The sequence below is a fragment of the Myotis lucifugus genome, unplaced genomic scaffold (assembly GCF_000147115.1).
Source record: "Myotis lucifugus unplaced genomic scaffold, Myoluc2.0 scaffold_6, whole genome shotgun sequence".
Taxonomy (NCBI): Eukaryota; Metazoa; Chordata; class Mammalia; order Chiroptera; family Vespertilionidae; genus Myotis; species Myotis lucifugus.
In genome coordinates this window covers 1,225,969-1,244,879 of record NW_005871054.1, presented here as the reverse complement: position 1 = coordinate 1,244,879, position 18,911 = coordinate 1,225,969, and the positions used below count along the sequence as shown (strand labels likewise).

Below are 18,911 nucleotides of genomic sequence, written 5' to 3'. Positions count from 1 at the left end.
TAAATTAGCATTAGTTCACTAAAGATGACTATTTGAATCTAAATGAAAGTAGAAAAGTGAGAACTTCATTTATACTGAGTATAATCTATTCCTGTTAAACTAATCTATTGTCATCAACTATTATAAACAATAGTCATTCACATTACTTAGTACTTGGGTACTTTTATAACCATCATTCCAGACTAGCATAAGAAGGACTATGGGTATAAGTATTAAAACTCAGAACCAAAGATACAATAGCTTTTTCTAATCAGTATATTTTTTTAATCCCATACCTATATTTCAGTTACTTAAATGAAGATTTTGAAAAAACAAATATGTATGTATGAGGTATCTACATATATACAACCACACATCACACATATATAAAGAACTTTATTGTTGATATTGCCTCATCTAAACAGTTTCACTTAAGATATGAAAAATTTATCTGTAAACTGTTATGTAAATATAAACTAAGCACCCTTCAGTTTCCTTGTGAAGGCAAATAATGCTGGTGGCTTTGCAAGTAGTTCTTTGAAAGAGCCAGTCATGTTGTGGCACTGGGTTCACTTCTCACTCCTCGTACCACCTCTGATGATTAGAGGAATCTGGAACTACTGCCAGGATTGATACAGAGGACACATTATAGTTTTCCTTAACATGTTACTTGTTTTTCAAGTTTAATGTTGTTTATACAGTTACTCCATCACCAGTAGAGTTCTACATAAACTTGATAATTGTAAGAAATATCAATTGCATTTCAGCTTCAGTTGCAAGTACACTCTTGCTTTTTGTTTTCCCTGTCACTTAGGGAACAGTTATCATCATTGCCAATCATGGTGACCGAATTGACATCCCACCTGGAGCAGTATTAGAGAACAAGATTGTATCTGGGAACCTTCGTATCTTGGACCACTGAAATGAAAAAATACTGTATACACTTTATACTAATCATGGGCTAGTTTCTTACAACAAAATGTTCTCTAGCATTCTATAATAGGCAGGTACTTTTATTGTGTTTACTGTACCTGCAGTATTAATTTTTAAAGTAGAGTTTTCTGCAGTATGCTTTTATTTTAGTCTAAGAAAAGCACAGATGGAAGCAATACTTTTCTTCTTGGAAGAGGATCCTGGAAGTTCATCTTAAAGTGCAATATTGTTTAATCTTAAAACTGGGGCAGCTCTGCTGGGAAATCTTTTAACAGAGGCCTCAATGATGGTCACTTTGAATTGCTTGTGATTTCAAAAATAAAGCTGTGAAGCAATACATGTGTACACTTATACTTTTCAATGTTAACTTTATGAAATGGTGAAGAAAAATGGTATACTCTTGCTAAATAGTTACTTTATCAGTTGAAAGCTTTATTCTTGGAATATTTATATTCACTGGCCAGTTACCTAAAAAATCAAGTTTTTGCATTTCTAAGAATCTTAACCACATCATTATTTCCATAGGAATTAAATTTGAAGGTATTTATTAGTACCTTTCATTTAGTTCTAAAACTGGGGTGCCTGCCATGCTTTTCCACAGGCTCTCCATTTATTGAAACAAAGTGGTGTTTCTTTTCCCAGCTGAAAGAGCTGGGGTGGGTAGAGGTAGGGCATTTCTTTCACATCCTTGTTCTCTAGTATAATGGGTGGGGGTATAACTTTTTCAAAAGTTCCCTTTCCTTGAAGCTTGCTTGTCACTGAAAAATGTTCTTGAATAGCCTTTCAAATCAGGTCTACTAATAGTATAATTTGTTGCTTTTCTTTAAGAATCAATTACATTTTCCAGTTCTTCCATACTTATTTTTCAGTAGGCTGCTTATTTAAAGTTTACAGTATACTATTAAAAAAGTCTTTTAAAGTCTGGTAATTGTTTACAGCTTTATTTTAGACAGACAGTTAAGAACCAATGACATACCTCTGTAATGATAAAGGAAAGAAAACAGGCTTTCCTTTTAGGAGATCAAAGAGCACAAAATAAGGCTATTTCATTGTACATAATCACTACAAAGTTAGGCACTCTGATAGGGTTAGGCAAGATTCCTGGTGTGAGGTGAGACATAGGCACTTTCATTTGTAGCGTGCTGCTGATTCTATTTTGAAGGTAACTTATAAGGTTTACCCTGGCCGGTGTGGCTCAGTTGGTTGGAGCATCATCCCATACACCGAAAGGCTGTGGGTCCAATTCCCGGACAGGGCACATATCTAGATTGCAGGTTCAGTACCCGGTTGGGGCGTGAATGAAAAGCAACCAATTTATGTCTCCCTCCCCCGTCCACACACACACATACTTTCTCTTTCCCTTTCTCTCTTTAAAATCAATGAACATCCTCAGGTGAGGATTTAAAAAAAAAAGTCTTTAAATAACTTACTCATTACCTTGTATTTCAGGCCCCAACACAGCAGCTTATATTTTCTATTTCTCCCTGGTCTTTGTTCATATACACATCGAAAGTAACTTAAAAACAAGAACCCAAGGGAGCCACACTGCATATGTTACATGTTAAAATGAAAACTCATAAGTAGGCAGAATATATAAAAATGTATTCTTACCTCTGCTAGAAATAAAAAAGGCAAAAAAAACCCCTTCATATTTTTTATAAAAATACAACTATTAAACTGCAGGCTTTCATATATCACTTCTGAAAAGTATTTAAATTAGCTCATAAATGAACACTAATACCGTATTCTTTATTACTTGTGATCATCCTTTCAAGTATTTAGACTATTCTGGAAGGCTTCACCCAGTGGTTGTAGAAAGATTAAATATGCAGCACACAAAGCCTAAAACTTGACATTGGTCACTGAAAAAAAACTGAATTCCTAAATCCAAGCAATCAAAAGATGTTTATTTTTTTATAGAAAGATCTGTAAAAAAATAATTTTCAAACAGTTTTACTTTCATAGAGAAAACTTTCTACAGAGATTGACTAAGATTTTAATATTTTAAATTGTACCATCATTAAATAAAGGTGGGACACCATATGAATTTCATTGCACTGGAAGAAATGCAAAGCATTTTTTAATATAAAGTATACAGAGCATTCTAGTCAACTACAGCTGTGTTACAGCTATGTGTTCTTTTGGATTTGGTCCAAAGAAACCTGAGTCTGTTTCCAGAGAGAATGAAAAATATAGACACCTGATCAGTTATTCCTCATTGAAGGAAGCATAAAACTGGCATTCCTTGTAGATCCCACTGAATCCCAGCTTCCCATCACTGATACTTTCCTTTTCCCCTTTTCCTACCCCAGTTCACTTGGGTTCCAGGTTCAGTTCTTGAATCACAGGCATCCATATTTTCTTAAACACATACATCCCATGGTCAGGCTACCCAGTTTTCCAGTATGTCATCACCTCTTCTGTTCCCAGATCTCAGCCATATTTAGGTCCAAATCTTTAAGGCCTTTTAAGGCTTGAAGATTTCCAGTGTAAAAAGCGACATCTGCTGTGACCAACCTAAACATTGGAGAGAAAATTATTTTTAATCTCACACTTTCTATTCAAATAAAGTAGCAATGCTCACAGAGTCAAAAGTCCTAGCCTAGCTGCTCGACTGTTACTTAGAATTCAGATTTCCTAGGGACCAAATGTCAATCAATATATCTTAGCAGGATTCCTGCTATCATATGTTCTATTTCAACAATAAATGTCTTTAAAAAGAATAAACCAATGCAGGTTGGACTCCGTTTCATAATTAATTCTGCCCAATAGATTTGTTTTATAATAAAATAAAATAGAGAAAATAACAGGTTAAACTGTTATTGATCAGATGCCACTAAAGTATACATGTTTATGACTAATAAAATCACAGAACTGATAATCAATACAACAACACTTGATGAAAAGAGAATTACACTGATCTGTCACAATGCCTATCTCTGAAAAAAAATATTCCTGGCAAGAACATTTAAACACAAATATCAAAGCTCCATGCATAAAAAATAGGGGCAGGTCTGATTATATTTTGAAAGATGTGGCCCATGGAAAAACAAATAGGAGACTTTGATTTAGTGGTTTGTAAAAAATAGGAGGGAATCTGGCTTTAATATTTTAATGAACATGTAAGTTCTGGATTGCTGAACTACTACCTTGGGGCAAAGGTATTCAAGTACCCTTAATATTTGCACTACAGTCTAATTTATAAATACCTTTGGACTTATGCACTTAAGTTTTACCTTTTATCATATGGCAGAATTTACTAAGGACCATATTTTTTGTTTGAAATTAATCTAATTTAGGGTGCTTTAAAATCTATTTAAAAATTCACATTATACTTCTTGTGATAATATGGTAAGTACATTGAAACTGACAGCAATAGTAAAAAAAAAACAGCTTTTCTAAGGCAATAACCCTACATTAAAATTAAACAATATAAATCTACATTTTAAAATATCGTTATGTTTAATAAACACTATTTTTAGTCTATATGAGAAAGTATATTGAAAATGTTAACATATAAACTGAAAAACTGATAAACATAAAACCAGACATTTGCAACATATATAACCAACAAAGGATTAGGTTGAGGGTATATGGAAAAATCTAAAATCAAGAAAAATGGGCAAAGAATGTGAACAGGAAAAATCACAAGATGAGGACCTCTGAATGACTAATAAATATATGAAAATATAACAAGCATTAGAAAATGCCTATCAAAATAAAATACCATTGTCTTCCATCATATTGGCAACAAAAAATCCTAATAGCAAATGTTGGCAGAATATAGAGAGAAATGGTGGGAGTGTAAGCTTGGTACAGCCATTTGGCAGAACATTCTGGCAATACCTAGTAGAGTGGAAATGTACATTTGCTCTAATCCACTTGTAAATATGTACCCTAAAGAAAAGTATGTACATATTCACACTTTTAGTAACTCTATGAAGGAATTAGGCAGACTTTATCCTCATTTTATAAATAAGGCACAAGGGTTAATTATTTATAAAATAATGGTGACACAGCTACAAAGTAAGGCTTTGAGTCCTGTCTGGATAGGGGAAGACTATTGGGTAATCCAAGCAGGTGCTACTAACCCACACTGCTTCAAAACAGACATAAGGTCAGTTAAGTAATTGACCATTTATAGAAACACTTTAACGTAGATAGATACAGATATATATTATCTCCACAGAGAGGAAAAAAGCAAAAGGTTGCTGATTTTATAATTTTGGGGCTCCAGCATAATTATAGTAGAAAAGGACAACATAATGAATAAAACCAATGTAACAATTTGATATGGGCATAGTAAAAATATTTTGAAAACATACCCATTTTGAGGTCCTCCATCATTTATCACATTTAAATGAGACAACTGCTTTTTCAAGTGGAGTTTGTAACTTGCATTAATTCTTAAAAATAGCATCTGGAAAGGAAATAAAACTTAAGTTTCTTAAAGCTCTACTGAAATAGAAGACAAAAGTATCAGGAGTTATCAATATCAAATCAAAAAATTTTTAAATAATCTTTGTTTTGCCATATATCTTTAACCCTTTGCACTCCGAACCATTCTGGACTTTGGCTACCAGCTACTCAACGCTACTTTGCGGCGGAAACGTGCATTTACAGACCCTCGTATTATTTAGTATAATTTTGGAACCAAGTAACGTATTATAATGATATTGGACTTATATGAATTGGGTGACATCGAGGAATGTATATTTGCAAAAAAAAATATTTTATTGTTTATAATTTTGTACAGTATGATAAGTTTTGTAACACTCCCCAATATGCATTGCAGGCTGATTAGTGCATGTTTGACAGTAATAAGTGGTTTGACGCCTGCCACCAGGTGTTTTCCTGTTAGAACACACAATGCAGTCCCGTTTTCTTTGTCCCACATCGGGAATATGTAGTTTATTGTTTAATCCGACACAAAACCCGCTGACATTTCTTGTATATATCTTAGTAATTTTACGATATTTTGATTTAATTTCTTGTGCCATTTCAAGATAAAACTTCAGGGAAACATGCATGTCTCAAAAAGTTGCGTTGAAATAACTCAATTCCCCGTAATCACTAATAAACTGCAATGTCCCCTGAGAGGGGACATCCGAGTGATATGCTAGAATTCCGATGTCCCCTGAGAGGGGACAGCGGAGTGCAAAGGGTTAAAATGCTCCCTTGAAAATATTTTATTGCTAGTTCAGTGTAAGTTTTTGCCTTTAGCTGGATAAAAGCTCTTTTTCCCCTTTTCAGTACTATTTCTTTTCGTGATATGACATATTAATGCCTTTCTGCCCCTTAGAAGAAGTCCTCTGAGATATGTAAATGGCATATATCACAACAGGTAAAAAGAATAAAAAGAAATAGAGAATTCTGTAAAATATTAACTATGAATGTGACAGAGAAAACAAAAAAGCCTTAATGGTAGAGGCAAAGACACCTTTATCCTTCCAACCTGGTAAAATTACCTGAAAGTATTTTATTGCTCCTGCAGGCACACTTTTTAATGCAATGGCCCAATAATTCTTTGGGAAATACCTGACCTGAAATTATATACAATTAATCTATGGAAAATGTTTTGTCATTTTTGCCCAGCTTTGACAAGAGTTCCCTTTAAATTATGATGTAGATAAAAACACATGAGATACCTGTATGCGCAGCTCCCTGACCTGGTAAAGCCTTGCTCTAAAATTAGAACTCAGATGGCAAATCAAGTTAGTCAGAAAGTCAGAGGTAGGGGATCTTATATGTGGAATGGAAAGGGTGGCTTGGCTAAGGAGAAATGAGAAAGAAAAAGAGACCCTAGTGGTTGTTCCATATCTTATGGATCCTCCTCAATCCTCAGCCCCAAATCATGAGGTCAGTATGTTTAATGAAAAGTTAGGGAAGCATGAATGTGCTAGTATGTAAGATGGAAGCCTGAAGTGGCATGGGAAAGGAGACTAGCAGGAGCAAGAGTAACTAAGAAAGCTACCTTTGCTCCCAAATAACATTTCCATGAATTGAACCAATTAGACAAATTGAAATAACAAACTTGTCTGAATAGCAAAAATCCCAGTGAAAGTTAAGTTTAAACGTCAAACAAAAACTAGGATTATAACACTATCATTCTACAACTATCCTAATAAAGAGGGAATATGCTAATTGACCCTCACGCCATCACAAAGATGCCGGCGCCCACAGCCAATAAGGAGGGAATATGCTAATTGAATGCCACACCCTCAAAGATGGTGCCCACAGCCAATAAGAAGGGAATATGCTAATTGCTGCCACACCCTCAAAGATGGTGGCGCCCACAGCCACAAGATGGTGGCACCCAATCCCCTCAGCCCCGCCGGGGCACCTGCCTCCGGAGTCCCCCAGTGCCCTCAGCCCCCCCAGCCGCTCAGGGCCAGCCCAAGGCGCAGGCAAGCCTCAGATGGCAGCTGCCCAGCCGCCCAGGGCCGCCCGAGGCTCAGGTAACCAGGGCCGGCCAAGGCTTGCGCTGCTGGCAGTGGCATCAGCAGAGGTGTGATGGGGGCATCGCCTTCCCCTGATCACCGGTTGCCTCCCGCCCCTGAGGGCTCCCGGACTGTGAGAGGGGGCAGGCCGGGCTGAGGGACCCCCCCATCCAGTGCATGAATTTTCATGCACCGGGCCTCTAGTCTGGTATAAGGGAATAAGCTAAACTAATGTGGGTAAAGAAGACTGAAAAAAAATAATACTGGAACCTTTGAAGTACTGAGAGGGAACCAAGGGAAATGGGAAGTAGGAATGTCACTGAAGAGTGAAGAGAGTGGCTCTCTCTCTCTGTCTCTCTCAAGCCAGTGCCTTTCCCTGTCCCTGTCCCCCAGGCGCATTTCTCTTGCCTCTCTTTCTCCTAAGTTCCAAGAGCCCTTCTTTTGCCTCTGTAACTTGTTTCCTGAGCCCATTTCTTCTACACCTCACTTTTTCTACCTCTGTGACTTTCTAAATAAACTTTCTCTTATTTAAAAAAAAAAAAAAGTGAAGAGAACTCTGTGATATTTCTGTAGACGAAGACAGCAGGGACAGTAGGTGGATACTTCATAGGTGGAAGGTGCTAAAGACTACACATTTTGCTTTTTCCTGGTTTGTGCCTATTACAGATCACTTACGCTGATATAAACATTAATAAGACATATTAATTTACTTTATGTGCCATCTGATTATTAACTATCACTAATTCCTCCCCTATCCAATTTGGGTTAATAATATACTTCATATTCATTGATAAATGACAATTCTGATTTTTAAGCTAATAACATAATAAATGGTGTAAACAGAATCTGGGATCTCTAATACCTAATGGACAAATGGAAAATGTGCTTTTTAGAATTGCTAATCATATAGCAAAGCTATTATTGCTTTGACTTAGAGTAAGGGCACTTTGAAATCAGAAATTTTTATCTATATTCCATAAGTCAATATAACAACCTAAAAAAATAATCATATTAGAATATGAACTAAGCTTAATTGTGCCAAAAGTATGTAAAACATTCTAATTCTACATGCATATTATATATTATATATAAAAAGTAGTTTTAGGAATTACTACTCACTTGTGTTTGTTCTTCTGGAAGGAGGTCAATTATAGCTTCATGCATTTTTGTCATTTGCTTACAAATATTCCTGAAACAGGGAGAAGGAACAGGAGCTTTCACCTCATACTGGCAGGGAAAAATAAAGAAAATTATGTTAATGTCCCCACAGACAAAGATTTTCTGCCCCTACACATCTAACTAATATAGTGCTTAAACTCACACTTCAACTGTGATCTGATCTACCCCTGCAAATCTCAAGAACTTTTCATTAAATATCCTAATCTACTTTGAGAAAGACACATAACCTTGTGGCTAAGAACACAGGCTGCTTTCCTTAAGATGGCCTGCTTGGGTTCAAATCCCAGTTCTTCCAGTTGTTAGTTATGTGACATTGGGCAAGTTCCCTCATTTCTCTACATCTCAAAGGACTTGCTATGAGGATTTTAGAAGATGGTCCATAAGAAGACAAAACAGTGCTTGATACAAAATAATATTCAAATGTTAGCTACTAATCTGTCTCAATATACAATGATGAATCATTAAAGTGGGCCCTTCAAATGAACAGATTATTTTTAAAACATGATTTTAAGAATGTGTCAACATGATCATATCTGAAATAATATAACTCTGGTGGAATTAAAATGTTCTATTTCTGCCCTAACCGGTTTGGCTCAGTGGATAGAGCGTCGACCTGCGGACTGAAGGGTCCCAGGTTCAATTCTGGTCAAGGGCATGTACCTTGGTTGCAGGCACATCCCCAGTAGGGGGCGTGCAGGAGGCAGCTGATCGATGTTTCTCTCTCATCGATGTTTCTAACTCTCTATCCCTCTCCCTTCCTCTCTAAAAAATCAATAAAATATATTTTTGAAAAAAAAAATGTTCTATTTCTTTTGTAGGTAGGCCAATATAATAATCACTAGAGGCCCAGGGCATGAATTCGTGCACCAGTGGGGTCCCTTGGCCTGGCCTGCAGGATCTGGCTGAAACCAGCTCTCCAACATCCCCCAAGGGGTCCCGGATTGCGAGGGTGCAGACCAGGACGAGGGACCCCACTGGTGCACAATCAGGGCCAGGGAGGGATGCAGGAGGTTGGCCAGCCGGGGAGAGACCGCGGGAGGGCTCCAGGGCGTGTCTGCCTCGCTCAGTCTTGATTGGCCGGACCCCAGCAGCAAGCTAAACTACCGGTTGGAGCGTCTGCCCCCTGGTGGTCAGTGCACATCATAGTGAGCAGTTGAGCGGCCTTAGCATATCATTAGCATATTACGCTTTGATTGGTTGAATGGACGAATGGACACTTAGCATATTAGGCTTTTATTATATAGGATATTTACCCTAAGGTTAAGGAAAGACATTTTCCACAATGGTCTATACTAAAAATTTAAACTTAGGTAAATTCATTTTCTTATTCTTACATCTAGAACAATACCTGGTATGATTTATATAATCATCTTCTAGTCCACCTTTTAGAATTCACAGCTTAAATTATATACTATTTTTATTTATGAGACATATTTGTGCTAAATATATTTTAGATATACTAAACTTATATAGTTTATTAAAATCATGAGCTCCAATATACTGCTGTAGCAGGTAGAAGTCACCATGTGACTGGACCAAGATAAGCAATGTTGCGACCATCCAAGGGTTTGTCTCTCTTCAGCCTAGAAATACATCAAACATCCCCTTGCTTTTCTTATTAATAACAGCTCTAAGACATAATTCACATACCATAAAATTTACCTTTTTAAAGTATACAACCAATTGGTTTTTAGTAAACTCAGTTTCATAATCATCACCACTAATTTCCAAACATTTTCATCACTCCAAGAAACCCCATATCCATTAGCAGTCACTCCCTATTCCTCCCTCTCCTTAGCCCCTGGCAACCACTAATCTCAATAAATGGAATCAAACAATATGTGGTTTTTTATGACTGGCTTTTTTCACTTAGCATAGAGCTTTCAAGGTTCCTCCATGTTGCAGAATGTGTCAGTACTTCATACTTTTTATGACTGCATGATATTTTATTGTACAACTGCCACAGTTTACCCAATCATCAACTGACTGACATTTAGGGTTATTTCCACTTTTTCGCTATTATGAATAATAATGCTATGAACATACATGGACAGATTTTATTTTGTGTGGGTAAATTTTTTTCAGTTCTCTTGGGTATATACCTAGAAGTAGAACTACTGGGTCATATGGTAACTATATGTTTAACTTTTTGAGGAAATGCCAGAATGTTTCCAAAGTGGCTGACCACTTTACAATCCCACCTAGCAGTGTATGAGGGTTCCAATTTCTCCATATCCTCACCAACACTTGTTATTGTCTGTCTTTTTTATTTCAGCCACCCTAGTAGTTATAAAGTGGCATCTCATATGGTAACATCCCCTTATCTTAACTACCCATCTATATTGGACTGAATGGTATTTCTCCAAAATTCACATTTACTTGGAACCTCATGAGGTCATACTGGATTAGAGTGGGCCCTAAATCCACTGATGTGTCTTTATAAAAGAAATGAGAGGGAAATTTAGACACAGAGACACACAGAGGGAAGACACCCATGTGAGGACAGAAGCAGAGATTGGAGTGATGCATCCATGAGCCCGGGAATGCCAACAACTGAGAGCAAGCTCAAGCTAGAAGAGGTAGGGAAGGATTCTTCACTAAAGCCTTCAGAGGAAGCATGGCCTGGCAATGCTTTGATTTAGAGCTTCTAGCCTCCAGAACTATGAGAGAATGCATTTATGTTGTTTTAAGCTACTCATTCTGTGGTAATTTGTTATGTCAGCCCTGGGAAAGGAGAAAACCCTCCAAGACCTTCCTTCACCCCTGAAGATACTATTCTTTCCATCTTACCTTCCCCAATCTTATTTCTTCAGTCACCTCAACTTGATACTGTACCACTTTATTCTCAACCCTTAAAATATGGTTATTGCCAACACCCAAACCACACTTCCCCACTATTAACAATCTTCTGAAATTTCTCTGGAAAAATCACTAAAGATGTTCTAACTTCTAAATTCAGTAATTCTTCTAGTTCCCCTTCCTCATTGCTCTGCAGTATTTCACACACTTGTACATTTGAAATACTATCCTCATGTAGCACAATGCTTTCCTGGTTGCCCTTCTCCTTGCCTTCCTCTTTTTGTCTCCTGCCTCTTAAGTGCAGTTTCTTTAATCCTTACTTATTTCCCTCCCTTTTCTCTCTCATCAATCTCATGACTTCTAAAAAGCTCTAGTCATGAACCACCTTATTAAGTCACACATTTCCTAGATGTTCTATTCCGTAACCAAGTTTACCATGATATTACCCAAACATGATTTCCTTCCCTGTTTCAATGACTACTGCTGGTATTACAATCCTCCTGGTCATACAAACTTGAAATCTCCAACTTAGTTTCTATTCCTACTTTTCCTTGTACTAAATCAGAGACTAAGTCTCATCAAATGCACTTTCAAGTTATTCTGCAAATGAGCACTCTAGATCAGAGGTTCTCAACCTCTACACTACTGACATTTGGGTCTAGATAATTCTTTGTTGTAAGGGCAGCCTGCGTATTGTAGGATATTCATCAACATCCTTGGCCTCTCCTCACTAGTTACTATACCATATCCCACTTCCCAAATGTGACAACCTAAAATGTTCCCAATATTTCTGAATGTCCTTTCGAGGACAAAATTGTCTCAGTTGAGGCTTTCAATTCTTCTCACCTGAAAAAAATGCAGTAGCATTTTCAGGGGTCCAGATATTAGTTCAACAAATATTTACTAAAACCACCTGGAACATAGTAAACTCTGAATAAATATTTCCTTTGGTGTGTGTATGCAGACATATGTTTATATGTAAGTACATGGCTATTTATGTGTCTGTATGTGTATGCATATGTGTGTGTATGTGTATGCTTGAATGAAGGGGTCAGATACTCTGCTAGTTGGAGTATACAAAGATGAATTAGAGAAAAGTCCCTTTGGGGAGCTGAGTGTCTAAAAGTTAGTTGGTGTTCCAGAAAGCAGACACTGCATGATACAAGAACAAGGGCGAAGGACATTTTGATGGTAGCAGAGATGGTTTCCTGAGCAGCACACCAGGACTGCTGAGTCTTCAAAGGAAAAAAAAAATTAAGTAAAAGTGAAACAGAGAGTGGGCTAATGGTTGCCAGATGGGAGGGAGGCTGGGAGACAGGGTGAAAGAGGTGAAGGGATTAAGAAGTAAATTGGTAGTTACAAAATAGTCACGGGGATATAAAGTACAGCATAAGGAATATAGTCAATAATATTGTAATAACTATGAATGATGCCAGGTGGGTACTGGAAATATTGGGGGAAGAACTTTGTAAAGTATATGATTGTCTAATTACTACACTGTACACCTGAAACTAATCTAATCTAATAAAGCAGGAATATGCAAATTGACCATCACACTGTCACAAAGATGGTGGTGCCCATAGCCACAAGATGGCGGCGCCAGTCCCCTCAGCCCCGCCAGAGTCCTGCAGTCCAGGGGTAGGGGGGCAGCAGGCGGGCGACACAGCTGAACCTGCCCCCAGGTGGGTCCAGCCACGCCGCTTGCCTGCCGCTGGAGTCCCCCAGTCCTTTCAGCCCCGCTGGCGGCAAGCAGGCAAGCAGGTACCGCAGAGAGCAAGCGGACAGTAGGGCCTGCTTGCTTGCCCGTCGCTGCGGTGACCGGTGGGCAGGCAAGCAGGCCCCACAGAGAGCAGAGAACCACGGGGAGCGGGCCTAAGCCATCAGTAGGATATCCCCTAAGGGCTCCTGGACTGGAGAGGGTGCAGGTCGGGATGAGGGACCCACCCCCCCTCCCGTGCATGAATTTCGTGCACGAATTTCGTGCACCGGGCCTCTAGTACAAAATAATGTTGAATGTAAACTGTAATTGAAAAATAAAATTTAAAGTTCTTTAAAAAATTAAGTGAAAGTATTTCAAATAGAGTACATACTTCAAAGCCATTGTACATACTATATGATTAACACTTCTAAAATGCAACTGTGTGATTCATTAGTTTATAAACTTTTGAGTTGTGCTTCTGTTTAAAATTTAGAAAGCTGCAAGAGTGTGCTGCTACTACCCTAACCACAAGAAAAAAACTGGAATAATTTATAAATAACTTCTTAAACTCATCAGAGAACAGAGGTCACGGAAACCAAGGAACTAATTCCGAAGAGTGACAAGGCCCTCTAAGGAGATGGGACATAGCAACTGTGTCATAGGAATAAGAGGTGATCAACATAGAAGCAGATAAGAAAACAACAAACATTTTAACAAATTCTCAAAGGCCAAATGTGGACTAGCATAGAGTACATGAGGACCCTACCACAGGAGAGTCTGCACTCATGCACAAGGGTCTTCAGTAGGTGCTTATCAGCAACACTGGGGTCAGGACAGGAGACCAGAGAGAGATACACGCAAGCAGGAAGAGGTACCACTAGGGAAAAGTAACAAATGCCATCTATTTCCCTGAACCCTCTCCTTATACAAAGCAAAAAAAAAAACTCAAGTCTCTGATAAAAGACACCAAACTCTTTCATCCCTGGAGTCTCTGTGTGAGGATTAGAAACAAAACATGCCTGTTCCAGAGGGAAGGAAGGAAAACACCTTAAGCCCAGGATCCTACACCAATCAACGCAGAGGCTGGCTACTCTTCGAGGAGGGATGGGAGCAAAGGCTTCACCTCTAAGGACTCACATGACCTGATTTTAAGACTTAGAATAATGTTACAGCACAGACATATAGATCAATGTTCAGACAGACATATAAATCAATGGAACAGAAGAGAGTCCAAAATGTTGTAAATTAACAAAAAGATAGTCTACTGATTTTTAACAAAGGTTTCAATAAAAAAGATAATCTTTTCAAGAAAAGGTGTTAGTTAGATTTGAAAAAAACAAAAACAAAACTTTGACTTATACTTTGCACTACAGTTGTCCCTTAAACCAGCGGTTGCAGACCACTGGTGCTCTGTGAGGTCCGAAAGGTTGGCGACCAATGCCTTAAATAACACAGGAGTTAACTGAGAAGGTGTACTTATTCACATATTTTTAAAATCCTGGTTTGTTCAAGGGTCAGCCTTTTTGATACAGGGTTGGGAATCTGCAGATGCAAAGAGTCAACTGTAGTTAAGATTTTGCAGGGTCTAAAGTTACATGCGAATTTCTAACTGCAGCAGGTGGGTGTCCCTAATCTCTACATAATTCAAGGGCCAACCATTTATACAAAAATCAACTAGAAATGGATGACAGACATAGGTAAAACCTAAAAAAATAAAACTTCTAGAAGAAAACACTGGAAAATATCTTAGTTACTTAGGTTATACAAAATTTCTTAGGACACAAGAAACATGAACAATAAAAGAAAAAAATGACAAACTTAAGTTCATCAAAATTAAAAACTGCTTTGTAAGACACTTAAGAAAATGAAAAGCTAAGCCACGGACTGGGAGAAAATACTTGCAAACACATATTTAATAAAGGATTTGTATCCAGGGCATATAACTCAACACATTTAAAAACCTAATTTATTATTTATTTCTTTGTTTGTTTGTTTATTTATTTATTTATTTATAAAGTACATTTATTAAACCTGGGGACAGTGAAACAAGAAAGGGCTTAGGATAAAAGAAGCAACATGAGAGAACCTCAGTGGGGCTGCCATGGCTCACTGAAAAATAGAAGTCACAGTGACAGAAGTGAGTCAAGGTCTGGCTGCTATTGGCTCACTGCCAAGTCAGAGGAAAGGAGATGGGATCTTGGAGACAGGTTCAGCTCAGGATGAGCTGCTGCTGCCCATTGCTCCCCTGGTTGCAAGTCTTGTGAGGGCCCTTAGAACTTAAGAAGAAAAGCATGCCTGAGAAAGAAAGGTATGGGCGTGCTCCAGAGGGGGCCTGCCCCAATTTTTTAAAATAAGCAAACAATTTGAACACTTTACCAAAAGAAAAGATATGGATGTTCATCTTTGAAATCATCCTTCCCTCCCCTTGGACTCCTTAGAAGATGAATATCAACTATTTGGGCAATCTGAAGATTTTATTGAGTTTTTTTCTAAACCCTGAAGAATTTGATTTGTCTAGACAACTATGAAAAAGTCACAATGCCTTTAAGCAAAGCCAAATAATTTATATAAATCATTACCTTAGATAACAGCTTGTCAAATAAGCTATCCATTATCGCTACAAGCTTAGCTGATATTTCAGCTATGTGGTCATGGTAATCCTGTAATGAGAAATAACATTGCATTTCAAAGCCCTTGGGATACATCTAAAAAGATACTTAACAATTCAGGAATTAAATTTATGCAATTCCAATAGAAAATACATGAAAAAGTACCTTAGTGATATGATCAAAATGCCTAAGCATGCTATATTGCTTAGGCTGCAGCCGGGCTTCAAAATGAGCCCGGATCACAGGAATGTAGTGCACAATTAACTGCAAACAGCGTGAAGAAAGGGCTAAAGATCCAAGTGGTAGACATATCATGGAAAAACAAAAAAGGATATTAGTTAACTTTAAGTACATATCAAGTTAAGTAAAAAACATCAATAAATGTTATACAGACCCCAATTTATTTCATCAATGAAGAATACTGAAGCAGAAAGCAACATATTTGGTACTGAATAGTGTAATGAACATGCTGATTTTCCAAATGGACTCAAGTTGTATTACTGGCCTGAGGAAGCTGATGGCACAACTGATTCTCTCCTGATACTCATATATCTTTCACCCCAAAGTACTTTATACATAAAGCATCTTAACACTTTCTACAGTGGTGCAACTTCCAAATAACATACTTGCTAAAGTGGAAATTCCTCATAACATTTTCCCAGAAATTAATTTTTCAATTATGGTAATACATAAAAAAGGGAAGTAGCACTTGCTACTTTTAAAGCCTTTGGTCAGAGCCACAAGAACATCTACTAAAAACACGATGAGTATAGTAGCGTAATTATAACACCTCAGTTGTGAATTAAATTCAAGAATACATACCCAAATTTTTTGTAGTTATTGTTTTTAGTCCAACAACTTGCAGTGCACCAGCTCCAAGAACTAACTGACAACTTCTTGAATTGAAGTACTAACAAAGGAAGGAGAGAGAAAAATCCAACAATTTATTAAAAATTATTCTTCATATGTTGGCAATGTGCTAACAGTTCTAAAAATATGCATTCCTTTTTCCTCTCATTCATTGACCAAATGAATTTTCTAGTAGGAGCAAGTAGGATCTATTTATGTAATGACAAAAAAAAGGGGGGGTAAGGGTGTTCCTAAATGATAATATTTACTGTCTGGTAGAAAAAAGTTAAGAAATTCTAAAAATCAATTGTTCAGAAATTATCCTTTAATTTGCATTCACAGAACTAGTTCAGTCATTTTCCTCAGTCATTCTTACTGGATAGTCCTATTTTCAAAAGGATAACAAAATCTTTCTGGACTATAATATGACAACTCTATTTTGGGACCAAATTAATTGACAGATTATAGACATTTGAAAAAAAATGAAACCTTTTCTTCATGTTAGCAGTTAAAAATATCTGTTAATATGAAACAGCTGAATAAAATTATCACTACATTTTTATTTTACATCAATGGTTCTGAAAGAATGATTTAAGAAAAATCGCTAACCTTAGTGAGATGAATTTTGTAAAGTTCAGTGAATTCCTTCCATGCACATTTGAAACCAGTCCAGGTTTTTTTGACCTAAGTGGCCTCAGTCATGTTCAGCACCTAACGAACAAATCATCTCCTGTCTCCAATGTCATTAACAACTCTATGGGTGTAATGAGGAATCACTAAGTGTAGAGTGAGAAAGAAGCAGGTGGCCTTCTTCCAGTTACATGTGATTTAATCACAATTAAATGTCACAAAATTAATGTGTTAAAGATAACTTAAACTTGAAATGTCTTACAGTTGGAAGATAGGTCACACCCTAAAGAATTACTTCTACCAACTATGTTTCCATAACAGAGTAAAATCATACCCACCTTCAATAAATCTGACAGACGAGTAAGCATGTCAGTAGTAACAGATGGGATATTATCCACACACTGGCAATATTCAAGGATAATTCTTATCAACAACAATACAGTTCTATAAGAAAAGAAAGATGATTCAATAGGCAGTCAAAATAAAAATAAATAAAACTGATTCAGCACACAAAAATCAACAATGATCTTGGTAACTGCTAAATTACGTGTTTTACCTACAAGCTCAGCATAGTAAGTACTCATTAGGCTGGGGAGAGAGAGATTCCTAGGGTGCAAAATTAAGGAGGCACTCAATTTCAGGATCATGCAATTGCAGGGTTAGTACTTGCATGACATTGAGAATGAATACCTCCTTAAATTTTGTGCTGTGGGCACAAGACTCTCTGTATGGCATCCTAATTCTCTTCTATAAAGCAGGTATCCCATTTTTTGGCCAATTCAGAAACACTGACAAAAAGGCTACCCAGTGTTTCTGATTATGTAGTAGATCCTCAATCATAACTGTTGAATTAATGACGGGAACCTAGTCCAGATTTTCCTAATGAGATCAAAGAGAAAGTGTGGCTTCTAAGAGCAACTTAAATCCTAAGATGTTTATTGGTAAGTCATGTGGATAAAAAACAAAAGGGGCCTAGCTGGTTTGGCTCAGTGCATAAAGCATCGGCCTGCAGACTGAAGGGTACTGGGTTCGATTCCAATCAAGGGCACATGCCCAGGTTGCAGGCTTAATCCCCAGGAGGTGGTGTGCAGGAGGCAGCCGATCAATGATTCTCTCTAATCATTGATGTTTTTATCTCTCTGTATCCCTCTCCCTTCTTCTCTGAAATCAATAAAAATATATTAAAAACAAAACAAAAACAAAAGGGGGTTCTTTGGAACAGTGATCGCCAACCTTTCCGACCTCATGGACCACCAGTGGTCCGCGGACCACTGGTTGGTGACCGCTGCTTTGGAAAGTAATCTCACAGGGTGACCTAATAATAAATTCCCAACTAGACAGGTTATGGTGGCTGGTCTTGCTCCAGGCCTATAACTTTTTAATAAAGATTTATCTTTGCCTTGAGCAAGCCCCGTCCATTGTTTCTGTGCATCTAGTCAGTGGTCGGCAAACTCATTAGTCAACAGAGCCAAATATCAACAGTACAACGATTGAAATTTCTTTTGAGAGCAAAATTTTTTAAACTTAAACTATATAGGTAGGTATATATTAACTTAATTAGGGTACTCCTAAGGCTTAGGAAGAGCCACACTCAAGGGGCCAAAGAGCCGCAAGTGGCTCTCGAGCCACAGTTTGCTGACCACTGCCTAGGGCAGTGATGGTGAACCTATGACCACCTCTGAACTCATTTTTTTGGTTGATTTTTCTTTGTTAAATGGCATTTAAATATATAAAATAAATATCAAAAATATAAGTCTTTGTTTTACTATGGTTGCAAATATCAAAAAATTTCTG

At 37.4% G+C, this 18,911-nt stretch overlaps 2 protein-coding genes across 9 annotated transcripts in view; one reads left to right on the top strand and one right to left on the bottom strand.

The window, feature by feature from the left end:
* UGP2 (UDP-glucose pyrophosphorylase 2) overlaps positions 1-1,251 on the top strand; it is a 49,018-nt gene extending 47,767 nt beyond the window's left edge. For both annotated transcript variants that reach the window (XM_006083287.3, XM_006083285.3), the window contains exon 10: positions 794-1,251. In XM_006083287.3, the coding sequence (XP_006083349.1) occupies positions 794-901 (108 nt within the window). In that variant the 3' untranslated portion in view covers positions 902-1,251. The remainder of the gene's footprint in view (positions 1-793) is intronic.
* Positions 1,252-1,831: 580 nt separating this feature from the next.
* Positions 1,832-18,911, bottom strand: part of VPS54 (VPS54, GARP complex subunit) — a 90,619-nt gene continuing 73,539 nt past the window's right edge. For 3 of the 7 annotated variants that reach the window (XM_023746398.1, XM_023746393.1, XM_014446821.2), the window contains exons 16-22: positions 17,456-17,561; positions 16,461-16,548; positions 15,804-15,925; positions 15,609-15,689; positions 8,472-8,579; positions 5,238-5,332; positions 2,976-3,429 (exon numbers count right to left, since the gene is read on the bottom strand). In XM_023746398.1, coding sequence (XP_023602166.1) covers positions 3,324-3,429; positions 5,238-5,332; positions 8,472-8,579; positions 15,609-15,689; positions 15,804-15,925; positions 16,461-16,548; positions 17,456-17,561 — 706 coding nt within the window. In that variant the 3' untranslated portion in view covers positions 2,976-3,323. Of the gene's footprint in view, positions 3,430-5,237; positions 5,333-8,471; positions 8,580-15,608; positions 15,690-15,803; positions 15,926-16,460; positions 16,549-17,096; positions 17,199-17,455; positions 17,562-18,911 lie in introns of all 7 variants that reach the window. The other 4 variants (XM_023746385.1, XM_023746390.1, XR_002826870.1 and 1 more) reach the window with 3 other exon arrangements.